The 17,841-nt window shown below is 39.5% G+C and overlaps 1 protein-coding gene across 1 annotated transcript in view; it reads left to right on the forward strand.

Annotated features, from left to right (window-relative positions):
• Nucleotides 1-2,698: 2,698 nt before the first annotated feature.
• Nucleotides 2,699-17,841, forward strand: part of CPE (carboxypeptidase E) — a 108,811-nt gene continuing 93,668 nt past the window's right edge. Inside the window, exon 1 of the mRNA XM_030847008.2 lies at nucleotides 2,699-3,188. Coding sequence (XP_030702868.1) covers nucleotides 2,885-3,188 — 304 coding nt within the window. The 5' untranslated portion in view covers nucleotides 2,699-2,884. The remainder of the gene's footprint in view (nucleotides 3,189-17,841) is intronic.

Here is a 17,841-nt window from a genome sequence, read left to right on the forward strand (position 1 = left end):
ACGGTGGGAATATTAATACCACAGAAATCAGCAAACACTCTAAATCAGATTTTACCACGTATGGAGAGCTGAGTGTCAAACATTTACCAGCACACCACTAAAAGGATATAAAGCTATGTGTTTACAGAACCTTTGTGGACTAGATCAGTTTTAGACATGGCTTCGGAAGGAGGGAATACAGGGTTTGGGATATAGGAAGAGACGGTTTCTGGGTTTGAAAATAGTGGAGGTGATGCAGGAAGTGAAGGTTTGGGGAGCTTAAATATGCTCATACAGATGTTCAGAAATAACACAAAAAACAGATCTCTTCCTTGCATGCGTGTGCGTGCATGTGCATGATTTAAAGTGTGGGTGCACACTAGATTTAACTATGGGTACACAGGGTCAAACACATTAGGCAGTTAGCATGCAAGATTTTCTATGTAGCAATCGGGATGGGTATATAACCTTTTACATAATTGCTTATGAAACCACAAAAGTAATTATGCTCCGGTGAAGCTGTCCTACACATAAAATTGCCCAGAAATTTAAAGACAAAGTTTTAATTCCTTTGAACTGATTCCTTGGTGTATGTGGTGTGTCCCAGAGCTTTGGTGAGCAGGAACTTTTCTCAAAAAGAAAACTTCCAGGATCACAGCATTTGAGATTTGAAAAGACTTCAGAAAACCCATAGAACAAACACTTTGTTGAAGTATGTTTGTCAATCAAACATCAAAATCAGAAATACCTGGTATTCTTGTTAAAACCTGGAACATTGTTAACACCTGAAACCCATCGCAGGCTTTCTGCATTGGTGGGGGATTGGGAATCTGCATACTTTACAAATTCTCTAGATGATCCGGCTGCACACAAATGAATCCAAATCTTTCATTTTATAGATAAAGAAAACAAACTTCTAAGATTCACAAAAATCTCCCTCAAGTGAGGCCACAGAGCTGGTGGGATTCCATCCATTTTCAAAAAAAGTTTAAAAAGAAATCCATAAAACTGAGATTTGGGAGAAAATAGAAAACACCCTTTGTTCGAAGAGAAGCTTAAGGGCAACAAGATTTCACTGAATCATATGTTGTTTATGTGTGTCATTACCAGTATATGGCCCACCTTGCCTCTATTTAGTGTGGTTACCTTAAATTGCTAACATGAAAATCCTAACCTTCTACTTCTGAAGTTATTGGCTTTGGCTACACTGTTTTCTTTTTCTAGATTTCCAAGATTGCTCTTTTGGGCATGATTTTAGAAATCTAAGTATAACTCTGGTTTCAACTTCTGGACCATGTAATCAAACTCAGACTGGTCATAGAGAAAAATATATGGTTCTTAGCTCTGCCTACATTGACAAGGATCATGGTGGCGTCCAAATTCAACTGAGTGGCATGTCTTTATAGTGGCAGCTTTTCCCAAAAAAATCCAAAAAAGAAGATCCATGCTGCTGTGGAAACGTAGACAGTCAGAGGGTTTTGAAACCAACCTCTCCAGCAGCATTTTTTTTTTGATCCAATAAAGTCATTTAAATATCTGGATTCTTTTCCAGGAGAAAGTTTTTATTCAGTGCACTGCACTGTTAGACAGGTGGAGAAAGAGTAAGTTAAGAAAAAAAATGGCTGACATGAAAAATCACCCACATGATGTCCAGTTTTACTGTTTGGTTGAAATATCCAATGGGTTATTTATTTATTTAGATTTGTGCTATTTTTTAATCCAAATGGCAACCTCTTCAGAATAACATCTGCTCCAGAGTTGTTCCAGGACTACAAATCCTGTGTAAAGGCTGGGTATTTAAAGCTGTAAATGATTTTATATTTTTGCAACAATTATGGGAATGGAGATCTTATCTTTCACCATCAGAGTTTTCTTTCTATAACAGGATTTGATCTTTTATTTTTTTCTTGGATGAAGACTCTCCAGCCCCATGCAAGCCTTTTAGATGACTGCACTCCTGGCCAACATCTTAGTTTCAACCAGGTAGGAGACCCTGAGCCTGAACCACCCAGATAAGCTGTTCTGGAAAGATTTAACCTTAATATCAAACTAAATCCCTTGTCCAGCACTCCCCAGCGGCACTCTGTTTTCCCCACAGGAGTTAGAGAAGGGGGTAGGCACTGGCAGATGACATTATCTCATTTGTGCGTCCCCCCACCAAGAATCCAGGAATGTGCATAAATACAATTAAAGACAGTATCTACAAATTGATAGAATGCATTTTTAGTCTCTTAAACCTCTGAATCACAGTGCATTGTGTTCTGTTTCCAGCCAGACCTTGCAATCAATGAACATCCAACCCGTGGGTTTGTGTTTGGACTATCAATACAGTTATTAAACACACATCACGGGGAGAAGGCAAGCGGCTGCCAATACTTCTTTTGTGCTTCTTTTTTTCTACAATATTCTCTAGTTTTTGGAGCATCAGGATAGAAACCTGGTCGGCTTGGGATTCATGGCACATTAAAAGGCTGCACTAACAATCCCAGAGTGTTTTTTCCACAGGCAGTAATCACGGGTCTCTCAATGACAGCAACATATCCAGACCCAACCTTAGCTGTCATCCCACATGGGTCGTTCCGGCGCCATTTGGCTCTGACGTAGCTCCGAGCCCGCAAATCGTGCAGCTGCCCCCGGTTATCCGCAAATCCGGCCCGCGGCACCGCCCCGCCCCGCCCCGCCCCGCCCGCGCGCCCGCGCGCCCCGCCCGGCTCCGCGCCACCTCCCCTTCGTCCCGTGCTCGGCGGCGGTGCGTCCTGCGGTCCGCTCAGGCTCCGCGCTCGCTGCTTGGGTCTTCCCTCCGCTGCCTGCTCCAGGCCGCCGGGAGGCGAGGCAAGGGGACCCGCGGGCTGTGCGCCCCGAGGCGTCGGGCATACAGGAGGCCGCACGGGAGACGCGTGGCGCGATGGCCGGGCGAGGGGGCCGCGCGCTGCTGGCGCTGTGCGGGGCGCTGGCGGCCTGTGCGTGGCTGCTGGGCGCCGAGGCCCGGGGGCCCCGAGGGCCCCCGGCGGGCGCGAGGCGGCGCCGGCGGCCTCAGGAGGACGGCATCCCCTTCGAGTACCACCGCTACCCCGAGCTGCGCGAGGCGTTGGTGTCCGTGTGGCTGCAGTGCGCCGCGGTCAGCAGGATCTACACGGTGGGGCGCAGCTTCGAGGGCCGCGAGCTGCTGGTGCTCGAGCTGTCCGACAGCCCCGGCGTCCACGAGCCGGGTAAGGGCGCCGCGCTGGGTGGGCTGGCGGTGGGGGAGGAGGGAGAGGGGCACCCGGGGTGGAAGATGGGACGTGGAGGGAGGGATGGCGATGGGGATTGCCGTCACCTAGTCTCGGCCAGCCGCCCTCCCCAGCCTCGAGGCCCCCCCTTGGGTGAGCACCGGCCCGAGGGGCTGCGGCGGATGGAGGTAGGAGCGCAGCGAGCAAATCTGCGCGCCTGCAAACCCGCTGTCACCCCCACTTCGCTGTACCGAAGACCGCAGAGAATAACTTCGAGGCCTCTGCAAGGAGGTCGCCCTTCCTTGCAGACAGGAGTAGAACGATAAGGTGCAGAAGGCAGGAGCTTGGAGGAAATGAGGAAAAGTCAATTATCATTTGTTTCCTAATTTCCAGTTTATTGGTGCTGATGACTCCACGTACCCGCCTCTACCTGTATGTGCGCATTAGGTACACGCGCTGCTGGGATACTCAGAGAATGTTAAGGACCTTGGCAACACTGGGTGGTAGAGGGTGAGAAAGTGGCCTCTGGCAGGCATTCGGATCTTGAAACTGCACACAGTTTTTCTAAGGAAAAAGGAATATTCCATTTTCTCTGCTCTAACCCTTGGAGATGAGTAGTTTGTGACCAGGATTTTATTCCAACAGATGTTTCCATATGACCATCTTATGCATCTTCCTCCTGAGTGTGTTAGGGCACGTTTTAACTTATGTTAAATGTTATGCATTTGGTATTAATAAAGAGGTATTTTAAAAAATGTTCTTGGTGCTTCTTTTTCATTGCTTTTTGGAAATGATATAACTCTTAAGGCCTGGTCTTATGTCTTATGATCATAAAGGTACTGTTGAAGTTATCTGGGCTAATGACATTAGCATGGGATGCTTGGATTTTTGTTTTTAATGACAAAGAAAGCAAGAAAACAGGTAAAAATTCTCAATGTAGCGCCAGGATAGTTTTATAATGATATTTATAAACTGAGAAGGGATGAAAATAGGTGATCGATGGAGACACTTTGATCCTGAAATGGAAATAGTATGGGTTGATAAATAATAAATCGTCAAATGGGAAATATCTCTTATCTTCAAATAATGTATACAAAAATGTGTGATTTTGCAGTCAAAACCCTAAAATCAGATCCTAGAAAACATTTTCAGTAATGCTCTCTAGCAGGATTCAGCATGTAGAATTGGAAATTTGGAAAATTAGTTTCGTGTTTGTATCTAAAGATAAAGAAAAATTTTAAATGTGACAACTCATTTTCAGTTTTTTCAGATAATCAAAGTCAAGACATCCTAGGCTTAGATGAAGATAATCTAAATATTTGTGATTCTCCTGCCTACTTAATTAGAACCTTTGGTTATTCTGTTGTAGATTGCTCCTCACATTTTGTTAATTGTTTCTTCAAAGAGATTATATGAAAGCGAATATTAACTTTTTGTTGTCTTGCTTCAAGTTTAGAAACAAAATTGTAAAGCGATATTACTGTTAGAATGCGATATGCTTTTGAAAATGAAAACCATAATTTTTTTGCTTAAATATCCGGAATGTATAGTCTGTCAAGATCTGCAGATCCCTCTCAGACTAGGCTCCATGAGGTAGGGCTGTATCTCCAGCACCCAGGCCGGGTCTGGCACATAGCAGACACTCAGGTCACATTAGGGAAAAAATGAATCAGTCATTTGCTGAATAACACAATGCCTTCAATGTTTTATTCCTTTTAAACACAAAATACACCAATTAAATTCATCTTAAGAAGGTGGACAAAGAAGCGTTTACATGTTAAATGAGGGAAACTAAGTTCATGGTATTACTTAATAAATAGAATACAAAATGTCTACCCATTGTATTTTTAAAGGTTGAAGTAAACTATTATGAGCAAACACTAAAAAACCACAGGGTGATTTCCCCCTCCACCACCTTTTTAGAGGAGATGAGCAGGTTGGAAATCTTCAGGGAACTAGTGTTAAAAAAAAATTCAACTGGGTAAATTTTAAAGATCTTATTGACTTTATTCAGTGATTCATGAATTAAATGTCATTCAGTCTAGCAGATAGAAAGGTGTTCTAAGATCTGTACAAAATGAAAGACTTTTATAGGCAGAAGGGAGCAGGAACAAGGAGGTTACACTAGGCAAAAGATGGGTTGGTTATCACAAGGTTACTTTCTTTTAGGGGTTGGCAGGGGTCCTTGATTACCTCACTTGTGCTGATCACAGGGTTCCTGATTGACTGGTTTAAGATTCCATTTCTGGGAGAACCAAAACTGTAATTAAGTTTCAGTTTGGTGATGTGGGACTTAGCATAAGGAACTCCATTTGGGGCCTATTGTCTGGTTTTTAACATTAGTGAATGCAGAGATCTGATCAGTATATGAGTTTGATAGCACTTGTGGGGATTAACTTTTTAGGAAGTTTTGAATGAAGGAAAGTATTCACCATTCTTAAATGGCCTTCATATTCGTTTTTAGATTAAAATATTTTAAGAAATGAGAAGGGAATTTCCATACTTATTTTGAGATAGAAATGGATGCAATCAGTGTGTTTTGAACCATCCACACACTGTAGATGGGGCAAGTTGTATGGGCTGTGCAGCGATACACAGGATGGTCCTTGCCCTGTCGGGGATTGAGAATTGGGAGGTTGGAGGACAGTGTAAAGGTGGTCAGTGCTGCAAGAAGGGAGTGGGGGGCCCAGAGAAAGGAGACTGCGAACGTTAGGTCAGGGCATTTGGTTATTGAAGAATAGATGACAAGAAGCCAGGAAATGTACAGATTAGTGAAATTTACCAATTCCAGTGTAGCTCATACAGATGTATGTTTTAACAGAGCCCCTGCTTTTGAAAGAGGGCAACTGTCTTCACTGTTTTCACATTATAAGTGTTTTGGGGAAGGTTAAAATAATGTTTCTGATGATGCTATTCAGAAATAATATTTAGCTTAACGAATTCATTTACTTGACTAAAACTTTGATCAAGTTGCCCATATTCATTTTATCCTCCAACAAGAGAGAAGTGTCAGGTTTGTTAGTCCTCTTAGTTTAAATTCTTTTTCTGAACTTTAAAAAAATAGAGCTAATGTCTAAGTATTTATCATAATAGAAAAACTCTCCCAAAACAAAACAACATGTATACATCAAGTCTTTCCCTGTGGTAGAAGTTGATGTGGTTAGATTTGCAGATTATGGACAGAGGGAGTTCCTGGATCCCACCAGCTCCCTTCCTGAGTGGGAAAAAGTGATCATTGGACTTGTTTGGTACCAGGCCATGGGCTGAATTTGAACTGATCTCCTGAAAGTGATCAATTCTCTCAGATATTCCACATTTGAATTCATCAAAAGGGAAAGAAAATTCTATTTGGAATTGGTCAGGGAGGAATATCCATACCTATTCTGTCTGCTTGATTCCTGACCAGCTGGACGTTGGGTCTCAGTTTTCATTTTGATCACTTTGGAGGCCTGCACAAATCTACTGGAGGAGGGTGGTGGGTCTCAGCCATTCTCAGAAGAACTGCGCGTGGTCTTGGCCCCAGTCTCATCTCCTCACACATCATGAATCTGGACGCCAGACGTGGGGCTGGGATGGAGCATTGGCTGAGATTGAGTCTCTGCTCTTGGGTATGTTCCCATGAGGTGTGATAACTGCCAAGCCTGATCATGTTTCCCATTTTTCTTTCTGCTTGCTTATATTTTATACATTTAAAATGTTTCTACACATAGGGACTCATGTTCTCAAACCCAAATATATGCGCTCCTAGGCATGCATAGCAATTATCGCAGTACTCATAAAAGAAGCCTTTCTTAATTTATGACTAAGCAATGGAATCTGTATTCCCAGACCAATCCTCCTAGGGTTAAACGTGAGTTAAGATTAGTTTGTTTAAAACACTAATTCTTTCACGTGTAGTTTAAGATTGCTCTTGGGGAGAAAATCTGATTTATAGCTAAAATGTTATCTTAGAAACATTCTTTAGGGCATAGATTTTCCTCTCTCAAAGGCTGGAATGATTATTTTGGACTTGTTCCTCCCCAAACATGTTCACATTTAAAGTGTATGAATGCCAGTGTGCATTTGCCAAATATCGTGAGCAACATTAAATGCTGGCAAAATTTCTATACAACTCAAAAAAAAAAAGTGGGGTTTTGGTTATTTCGTATGGCCTCTTTTAATACCAGATTAGTGTGAACTAGTGGGCAATGATTACAGATGAGTAGCACCTTATAACTGGTGAATATTGACATTAGATTGTGGAGAAGGATCTAGATATACCACATGTGGTCAAGAGTTATTTTTAGACCCAAGTGAGTCAATGTAGCTCTTGCCAGAAATAATGTACTTGATTGACTTGTGATTGGCTAAAGGAAGAGAGGAAATTGAGCTGGCCCCTAACGTTATATCCTGTACTCAGACAAAGTAAGTGTCTTTCTATGGAAACTGATTTGAGAGGTGGCAAAGGAATCATCTGCCCGCATCTCCCTCATTGTGTAGCACAGAGGATATTCCAATACCCACCTTTACCGTTCTTTGGGAAAGATATTTTTGACAAATACAAAAACAGCTCCAGTAAGAAGCGGTGATACATAAACCAGCTTTCCCCAAAGTGTATTCGATGGAACGTTAGTTCAGCTTGGTTTGAGAAGGATTAAGTAAACAAAGATAAACAGGTTTATATATTGCAAGACTTATCAGAGCCTTTAATATACTAATGTATGTTTCAAACCTCCAACTTAGATGTTTGCTGTACAGTATTTTCCAATCTTTTTCAGCATGGAACTCCCTTTTATCCCCCAAGGAGCTTATTTTGTACCTGGTATTGCACTAGTTAGAGAAGCACAGCACTAGCTCATTATTATTCATTATCATATTTTGAAGGATTGATTTGGTAATTCTGTAGCAGAGACACTCAAATAGGGAGTTCCTTAGGGGTGGGGAGCATATGTTTTCCATTTTTTTGCCCATAAACAGCTGACTTATTGATTTATGTAGAGTAAGCTCTTAAGTTATGCTTATTGAATTGAGAGCATGATTTTTGAGGCAACGAGGCATAGGACAGATGCTTTCGATTGGAAAGATTAAAGTGACAAGTGCATTACCATTGTTTTATTGTTACGTAGCTTCATGCTTTTAACTTCTGTGTACCTCCTTTTCTTGTCTATAAAATAGGAATACTTTAAAAACTCAAACCTCACAGGGCTGCTGTGAGGCCAAAGTAGTATAGAAAAGAATTTAATGCAGTTGCTTTCATCTGGTTTTTAAGAACATGGGGTAATTTGTTGAAATGTTTCTTCCCAACTGGAAGTTGGTCTGGAGTGTGCTCCATCAGCTTTCATCATTGGGAGGGGGCCTCCTTGGTGTGTCATCACAGGAGACCTTGGATGCTTCCCTGTTCCAGTGGAAGCCCATCTGCACAAGCCCGGCAGGCAGCCCTAATGGACTTCTACCCTCTCATCGTCAATGTTTCCTTGTTCACAAACGTTTGTCTTCTATCGATTTTTAAAATGTAGGACATTCCTGCTTTGCTTCAGCGTGACATCTTATTTTGCTTCATTCAATGGAAACAGTGTAAGTGCTCATCGTTATTTGATGAACTATATCTTCAGGTAGCTAAACAAATCTAGGGCAATTCCAGCATTTACTTTGGCAAACTAACTTATTTTTCTGAAGAATTTATAATAAAACTGCTCAGGTCCTGACTACTTTATTCTTTTACTGACTCAGTGTAAGTGAAAGATCTTCGAAACCTCCTTTCTCACCCCTCCCTAATTTTCTTACCCCTACTGGGGTCTTTTCTTTGTGTTTCCACAGTTCTTCGAAGAGAGGTGAGGTAGCATCAAGGTTTACAGTATATGCTTCAATGTCAGGGGACCTGAGTTTAGATCAGGGCTTCCTATTTTAAACTAAATGTTCTTGGGCAAGTCACTTAACTTCTCTCAAAGCCCCAGATTCGTCACCTACAAAATGACAATAATGTGATGATTAAATGAAGTAGTAAATGTAAAGCTCTTAAGTAAGTATGTCAACAATTATTATTATCTCTATTATGGCATTTTCTGTTGTTGGTATACGTGTTCCCCCAGTAAGCTGTGAGATCCTTGTGGTCAGGAGTTGTATTTTGCACATTTCTTTATCCCAAATGTCTAGTTCTATGCTTAGGACATAGCAGCCACTCAGTGAATGTTTGTGGAATAATTGAAATTTCTCAAACAGGCAAGAATGGGCATCACAAAACAAAGCTGTGTTGAAGTTCGGTGTTGAGTTAATACATGTTAGCAAGCCAGAAGCATGATATCAAGAAAGGATAGAAATGGTATTTTCCTTATGTGAACACTTGTATTTTGTTGTGATGCATCCGGTTTTGCATAATGGAGAAATCCATCTACTGCATGTCTTTTCGAGTGTGTTTATTGTAAGTGAAGTAGTTTGAGGCTCGTTTCCTCTTGGCCTCTTTCCTCTTGAGACATTTTATTGATAGAAAGTTAAGCTGCTTTTTAAGCGTTAAATAAAAGTTCTGAAGATAATTAGTAAAAATTCACTTAGTAAAATTTTTGGCTTTTAAGATATCTATTCTGATTCCTTAGTATGGCTGTTTTACACATAGAAGCCATACATCTCCAGGTTTTAACTTTCCTTCCCTCATGAAAATGGCATTCAAATCATGCACTTGAAAATGCTGAAGAGGAGGAGATTTATCTGAAAGTTAGCTGATGGGTCAAATGAGCTCAAATTTGAGACATGTTTAAATTTGCTCTTTCCTTCCCATCTCATTAATTACAGGAATTGCTGCCAGTCCATTGCTCTGCAAATGTTTCTTTTGAAATTCAGGGTGTGGTGTTTTGTAGGCCTTCCAGCAGCCAGCTCTTTCTAATACAGTGTGGCCTCAGAGAAGAGACTGTGTTGCCAGTACCTCTGACTATGTTCCAATGCTTTACCTACAACTTTAACTGTCCCTACGTAGTAACTTTTAGGGTGGCTCGTGTAGAGAATTACAAAGTTGATTCTTAAACAAAAATAAATAAGTTAATTATGATAATAAACCCTGAAACAACTTTCTACTACGGGTAAATATTTTGTTATTTTAATAGAAATCTGTTTACTATGAAATCACTCTGAGCATCATAGTTCAATAATAATAATGCCATTCACTTTAAAGCTGTTTGAGTTCAAACAGAAGCTGTTTATTTAAAAAGTGGATACAGATTACTTATTTTTTAAATGGGATCTTTAACTTAAATCCAGGTTCTAAAAAAATCCCTTGCTGTGGTGATTCATGTCAAGGTAATTGGGAAAAGCAACAATTATCTCATGTATTTGCACATGCAGGCAGCTACTCAGATGTTCAGATCCCAAAGTGATGCCACCAGAATGGGCCTACACAATTTCCCTTCCTGCGTAGCCTAAAGTATTCAAAACCAGAAAATCTTCCTTCACTGCCATTCTGTAATTTTTCCCCAAGAAATATCTTGTTTCTAGAGCTCAGTTCAGCAACTTGTACAAATCATAAGCTTTGACCATGAGTTCAGGGTAGGAAAACTTGAATATACAGGTTGGACCATCACATCCCTGACCAATGTCCTCAGTACTGTTATTTTTTTTTTAGATAACTTCTTTTTTTTTTTTTTGCGGTACGCGGGCCTCTCACTGCTGTGGCCTCTCCCATTGCGGAGCACAGGCTCCGGACGCGCAGGCTCAGCGGCCATGGCTCACGGGCCCAGCCGCTCCGCGGCATGTGGGATCTTCCCGGACAGGGGCACGAACCCGTGTCCCCTGCATCTGCAGGCGGACTCTCAACCACTGCGCCACCAGGGAAGCCCAGTACTGTTATTTTTATTTTCCTAGCCAAGGGGTAATTTTTAAAACAACCTTTTCTCATAACCTTTATAAAAATTGCTGTGTATCATTCTAAGCTAAAATTGACTTTCCAAGAGGAAAAGAAGCTGTAGGCTTTTGTCTATATAGCTAGTACTGTCAATTTAATTTAGGGAATAGTTAACAAATGCCCACTCTGTATATGCTATTTTACTCTGTCTGCCGTTCACCCTTTTAAGCAGTTCCTTTGCATATTGAAATATGTATTTGGGTACTGGTCTTGGATTCACTCTTTCGCATGTTGAGCTTAACTGACGTGTTTTATAACCAGTGGACATATCCCTTGATTCTACAAAATATATGCTGCATATAGATGCAAGGGTCAAATAGTTCCCTATACTATTCTTGATGTAGCAGATATAAAGACAGTATCTGTAGGTGAAACTACTGGGAATGTTAGACATTTGCAAAATAAAATGTTTTTTTGCCCTTTTGTGTTTTAGGTGTGGTGTCGGACATCTGATTTTAAAGTACAACAGATCTATTGAAATAGTTCTATTTGTCTTAAGTCGTGACATTGTTCAGCATAATTTTTAAAAATTTTATTGGAGAAAACCAGTGTTATTCATTGTGGGAACTCAGTAAATGTCAGGCCAGATTCTGCACATAATCAGCATCATGGGAATTAAGTTAATGTACTTTTGGAAACAGCACTAACTCTACGTAATCAGCAGAACCTATACAGCAAAATATATAGAGAGAAATTGCTTGTTAAATGTATTTTCTGGAGTCAAATTCAGTTTTTGGAAGATGTTAAAGCAATACAAAATATAGGTAGATATTTCTCATGTGAATATTTTATAGATGTATAGTGACTAATGCTATATTGACACATGGACTGAAATACTGTATAGACATGTAGGTTTTGTCTAAGTCTTGATGACAGCAGGATAATCATGAGTGGAGCCGTCATTTTACAGTATTTTAAATTTCACTTGCATCTATAAAATACCCTTCAATTTAGTTGTTTTTACTTCTTTCTATAGCTTTTATCAGGAATTGAAGAATTTTCTCTTTTATAAGTGGCTTATATGGAAAAAATCATTTCTCAAAAGTTTTTTTCTTTCAGAAAGTTTTCTTGGGCTCTTGTTGCCTTCTTTAAGTACGGTCAGATATTCCACCAGGATTTTAAATATTTGGCCAAATTTGCCTTTACTTTCACAAGGATTCTGACTGGGTACCCACTGAGGCGGGTTTGGAGACCCTAACAGATGGATGTGGCCCTGCCTGTTCTGCTCCCCCGTACCCCTCTGCTTCCCCCTCTTCTGTGGGTATTAGAATAAGAAAGGGTCATTGCCTGGGTGTCAGCTGGGAGGCTTTCATCTGATAAATGTGGGTCATGAACCCACTGGGACACGTGTTGGCTCATTTGTCAGCCATTTACTCGATGGTTCCCCATAAACAACCTCGTTTAGTCCTAAATGAACAGCTTTTTCATACCTATCACAGGTGAGGAATTAGATAATATTTACCTTTATGGGGACTTAAAGGTACAGGAAGAGTCTGCCTATTGTTGAAAAGTATTTAAAAGAAAAATTAGAAATGTGGATTTTCTTGTTTTTTAAAGATCTTGTCACAATGATCTTAATTCCCTCTGAAAAGGTACATAAATTGCTGATATTTATGGTGTTATTAATGTTTTGGAAAATCTTGTGAGTCTTAAAATATGCACATTTTGGTTAAGTCTGTGTAGTCATCCCTCATTATCTACAGGGGATTGGTTCATATGTGTGAGTTATACACAATCTTACTGTATCTCTCAAACCCACATTAGTGCCTCATTTGCTCTTCATTGGTACCTGTGGACTGGCCTGGAGAAACTTCGTTGACAGAGTATATTAATTTCACTTCAGTGTCCACATGGGGGGCTGTATGTTGAGGACAATGCTAAGCCTTGCACGAGTGGTAAAAGCCATGAACTATGTGATAAGTGTTTTTAATATTTTTGAGACCTCTTTTCCATTATTTCTAGATTTTTTGGTGTGCTTTTCATAGTTGATTCAAATTCCTGGATAGATGGGAGTTGGGGGCACCTGGTATTCTAATAAACCATTTCCCCTTCTCTTTGTACTCTACTTCAGTTTGCACAAACTGTATTTTAAAAAGTGACATGTAACTTTTAGGAACATCAAGCATTTTTCCTGAATAGTTTTAAAACTTGTATTGTTGCTGTTGTTATTTTAACATTGAAGCTGAATCGCTGGCAGCGGTAATTCTATGACCTGTGTGCACAGGGAGAGGGAATGAATGAGAATGTGTTTCTGAAATGAACGTACAGGGGGTGAGACTGGCTGGTATTTTCCCCAAACTTATAGAATAAAGGTAAAATGTTTTATAGCCTCTGTAAAGACAGTAGCATAAGCAAAACATTCATACACCTACCAGCATTTCCAAGAGGCCAAGAAGGCTCTCCTTTATAGCCCATACCACATTTTCCATGATGTCCTCAGTTCCCAGACCAAGGTAGTAACACTTTATTATTTTTAGACCCTACTAACAACTTGCAGGTATAAATCACCCTAATTGGACAAATCACCAAGAAAACTAAAGTCATTCATTCACTAGACATTTGGAAACACCAGATAGAAATGCTTTTAAATCAGTTCACGTTTAGAAATCAAACTCTTTTGAGTACTGCAGGTCAGAACGAAGTACATCTTTCATTACTGGTGTGTGTTATTATATTTGTAGTTCGAATGTACTTCACAAGAGTTGCCAAGTACCTGCTATATTAGTGACATTTTGCAAATTGAAGAGATACTTACAAAAGGAGCAAAAAACAACAGTATTTTACAGAGTACTTAAGATGAAGATATTAATTCAATTTCCACAGGAAGTTGAGAGACATCATCAAAGGAGGGCTTTCAGAAGGAGGCGGGGACTTGAGCAGGTCTTAACGGATGAACCACATCTGGAAAGTAGAAGAGAGGACTTCATTCTATGCCAGTGTAAGATCATTCATGCTTCTTGTGTGTTTTTCTCCACTATCCCCCATAGCGGTGACATACCAATATTCAGTAAGTATTGTGACAGATAATTACATTCCATTAACATGTGAAATTTCCACCTTGTTAGAGAGAATATAGTTTTTAGGGTGTTGCCCTTTAGGGTTGATTTCCCTCATCATAAGAGTAAAACTATTTGGGATGGAGATTATGATATATATATATATATATATATATATATATATATATATAATGATATGGCTATATATAATATAAATATAATGATATGAAGCATATAATGTATATTATATTGTAATAGGCAATAATTGATTACAATTCCTTTTCCCCTCTAGGTAGCTGTTATTGAACTCTCTCTTGAAGGCATGGAGTAAAAAGATGTCAAGTAATTTTGATTTTATTAGGCCAATTCCCAGCAGTTATATACTGCTCAATTCATGTTCTGTTTTGATTATGCATTTCAAAAACTGTATTTAACAAAAATAAGAACCACAGTAAGAAAGTGCTATAGTCTGAGTTATTGAAGGAGGATGCAGCCCATAGCTGCATCCATGCCCCGCAGCCACTCCAGAGCATTCATCTAGCTGCTCTTGTCTAACACTTATATACGACCATGTAGTTTGTTGGATGCTTTTGGGAGAAAAATTCACTATGCAGAAATGTTTATTATTTAAAATTTCCAACTATACATTTTTGATTAGGGTAAATTTATTTTGAATCACTCCTTGTGTTAAGCCCAGTTTTCATTAATGTTACATAGAACTGTGAACATTGAATTATAGTTTTTTTTTTTCCTAGCTGGAAGGAACACTTTTATAGATGAATAAATTTTTAAACATAAATTAAAAAAAAATAAATTTTATTTATTTTAAACATATTTTAAACAAATTTATGTTTAAAACAAATTTTAAACATAAATTAAAAAAAAAATAAATTTTTAAGAGATTTTAAACAACCTGCTCGAGCTTGTGTAGCCTCGGAGGAGGCTAGAACCCATTTCCTGATACAGGAAGTTGGGCATTCTTTTCAGAATATTCCTCACAGCAATGTATACAGATGGGGGATAAACATAACTTCTGTGGCCCTTGAGGGTCATGAATTATTTACGTGGACTGAAGTCTGTGAGGGAGTGTACAGGAATGTAACTTATCAGTGTGTTTTCAATTTCTTAGAGCAGTTTCCTGACCTATGTGCTGTAATGGGTATGGATGTTTCCAGGTGGAGGGACCGGGCCTGGGTGGCGGGAGAGTATGTTGAGTGGCAAAAAAATCCAGAAAGGATTGAAGTAAATCACTTTAGTATACTGTAAATATATACAGAAAATATTATTTTTCTTGGCAGTAGAATCCTCTCTCAAGGAAGAAACAAGCTTTTGTTGAAAGGCTGTTCTGATGAACTCCTTTGAGGTCTGGGCCTTCAGAGCTCAGGAATGGGCTAAACTTACTCAGTTTAAATACATAAAAATATTGAATAAAAAGAAGAGGCATATTTTCAGAGACTGGGTGGAGAGTCAGAGAGGGAGAAAAAGACTTAATGGCTGGTGGCTTACAAGAACTTTGGGGATAACAGACATGTTGAATGGTGACGTCACAGAATCTTCTATGCTCTGTGATGCTTTTGTGGTAGATTGCTTTGGGAGATGGGATGAAGTACTTAATCTTGCTTCAAGATTGGCAAAACCAGAGGTTGTCCAAGGAAGGACAGTTACACAGAAGTTATAAAACAAGAACTTATTAACCTTATTAATAAAGATCAGATATATACTATACTATAGTGCTTCCTAGAAGACATAAAGGCAATTTTTTTGGAATGTCAGCCAGACATCCCCCATCTCACTGACCATTTACAGTGAAATCCCACATTCCTGAGTTGTGTATTCCAAATTGGAATCCTGATCCCAGGAGAATGTAAACACTGGGAGAGAGCCTTTAGGTTATGGTTTGTAAGCCAATTCGAGGTTCGTGTGTGCCAAGCAGAATGAATTATATGTTGGAGATTAGGGGCATGGAGTATAAATAACTTAAATTGGGTGAGGTTTCCTTTCAGGAAAGTAGTGCTCATGTTGACCTGTTCATGTGTCTGCATTAAATTTTAATGTTAAAAAAGTTATTTGTGCTAAAGAGGATTACGTATTTGTTCAGAATTTTTCCACACCAACGGTCAGCATACAGTTTCTTAAAGAACTTTCTTTCCATATTTGTGAATCCTTTATAAAACATTACTATGGTATAAGAATTATTGATATATTACATATCTAACAAACAGCCTATATTAAAAGAATAAATATGTATAGGAACGATACCTGGAATAAAGCACCTCCTTAAATTATTGTTCAGGGGCTTCCCTGGTGGCTCAGTGGTTGAGAATCTGCCTGCCAATGCAGGGGACACGGATTCGAGTCCTGGTCTGGGAAGATCCCACATGCTGTGGAGCTACTAGGCCCGTGAGCCACAACTACTGAGCCTGCGCGTCTGGAGCCTGTGCTCTGCAACAAGAGAGGCCGCAATAGTGAGAGGCCCGCACACCGCGATGAAGAGGGGCCCCCGCTCGCCGCAACTAGAGAAAGCCCTCGTACAGAGACGAAGACCCAACACACACACACACACACAAAAGTATAAGTAAGGTAGAAAATAAAGTTTAACGATGAAATAGAAAGGCTAAAAACAAGCGTATTTAAATGTTGTGAAAATAAAACGAGTATACTTTTTCTCCCTCATACTTAAATAATGCTTAGTATATGTCAAGTACTGTTTAAAGGTTTAACTCATCTAATCCTCAACCCCTATGGAGTTGATACTATTATTAACCCCATTCTATAAATTAGGAAGCTGAAGCACAGAGAGATAAGTGATTTGTTCCCTTACCTGAGAGATCATGGGCTTATAAGTGGCAAAACCAAGATAAGAAAAATATATTTATATATAGCTACATTGTTAAATAAATACAAAAAATCAGTGCGTTAGATACCATTTGCTTCATCCCCTTTCCTTCTTCTGAATTGTCTCCTTTCTTCTTGCCTTTCTCCCTTTCCTTTTTGGAGAATTCTTCTTACCATGTGATTTGAGTGGGAGTTGCTGCCATGTTCTAAGATACCCTGTCTCCTTGCTTCCAAAGTAAGCCTCCTTTCCACACCCCCCCATCATATCTTGATTCTACAATATATTTCCAAACATTATTTCAGATACCCTGCATTTTCATGAGGTAAAACAAGATCATCTCCCTTGGGGAAAATTATCATTTCAACTTAAAAATGAGGCTGTATTAAAAGTAAGATTTAATTGTTACTTTGAACATTCATATTAGGTATCTTAGGTAACAATAGGAATGTCATTCTGGTCTTTCCACATTATTTATTTTTTTGATTATTCTCTTGAATCAGATATAATAACAGACTGATAAGAGTATGTACCGGTGAAAAATTTCTAAGTAACATTTGTCATTATATTTAGAACAGTTAGCCTGCAAGTATATGCACATACACACACCCCTTTAAGTGGAGTGTGTTTATCTAGGAAGTCAATAAAGTTAGAAACTGAATGTACATAAATATTTTTAAATGGAAGGGCAAATGGCTTTTCATAGGTAGACCTGATTTGAGATGAGTGAGAAGATCTAGGCAGTTCTTTTAGCTGAAGTATCTGATCATAAGCTTGGAGGATACTGGAGTTTTAAGACGGGTGGCCCATTTATCTTGAAAATCCAATATTTTTTCTGAACTAGGTGTTGCCATGGTGACAGAAAGGCTTAGCAACTGAAGACTAATTTCATTGGTTGAGTGTCTGCAGACTTGCTTGTTGAGTAGCATTAATATGTTGCCTCCTGCTGTTTTGTTA

Source organism: Globicephala melas, chromosome 5 (assembly GCF_963455315.2).
Source record: "Globicephala melas chromosome 5, mGloMel1.2, whole genome shotgun sequence".
Classification (NCBI taxonomy): Eukaryota; Metazoa; Chordata; class Mammalia; order Artiodactyla; family Delphinidae; genus Globicephala; species Globicephala melas.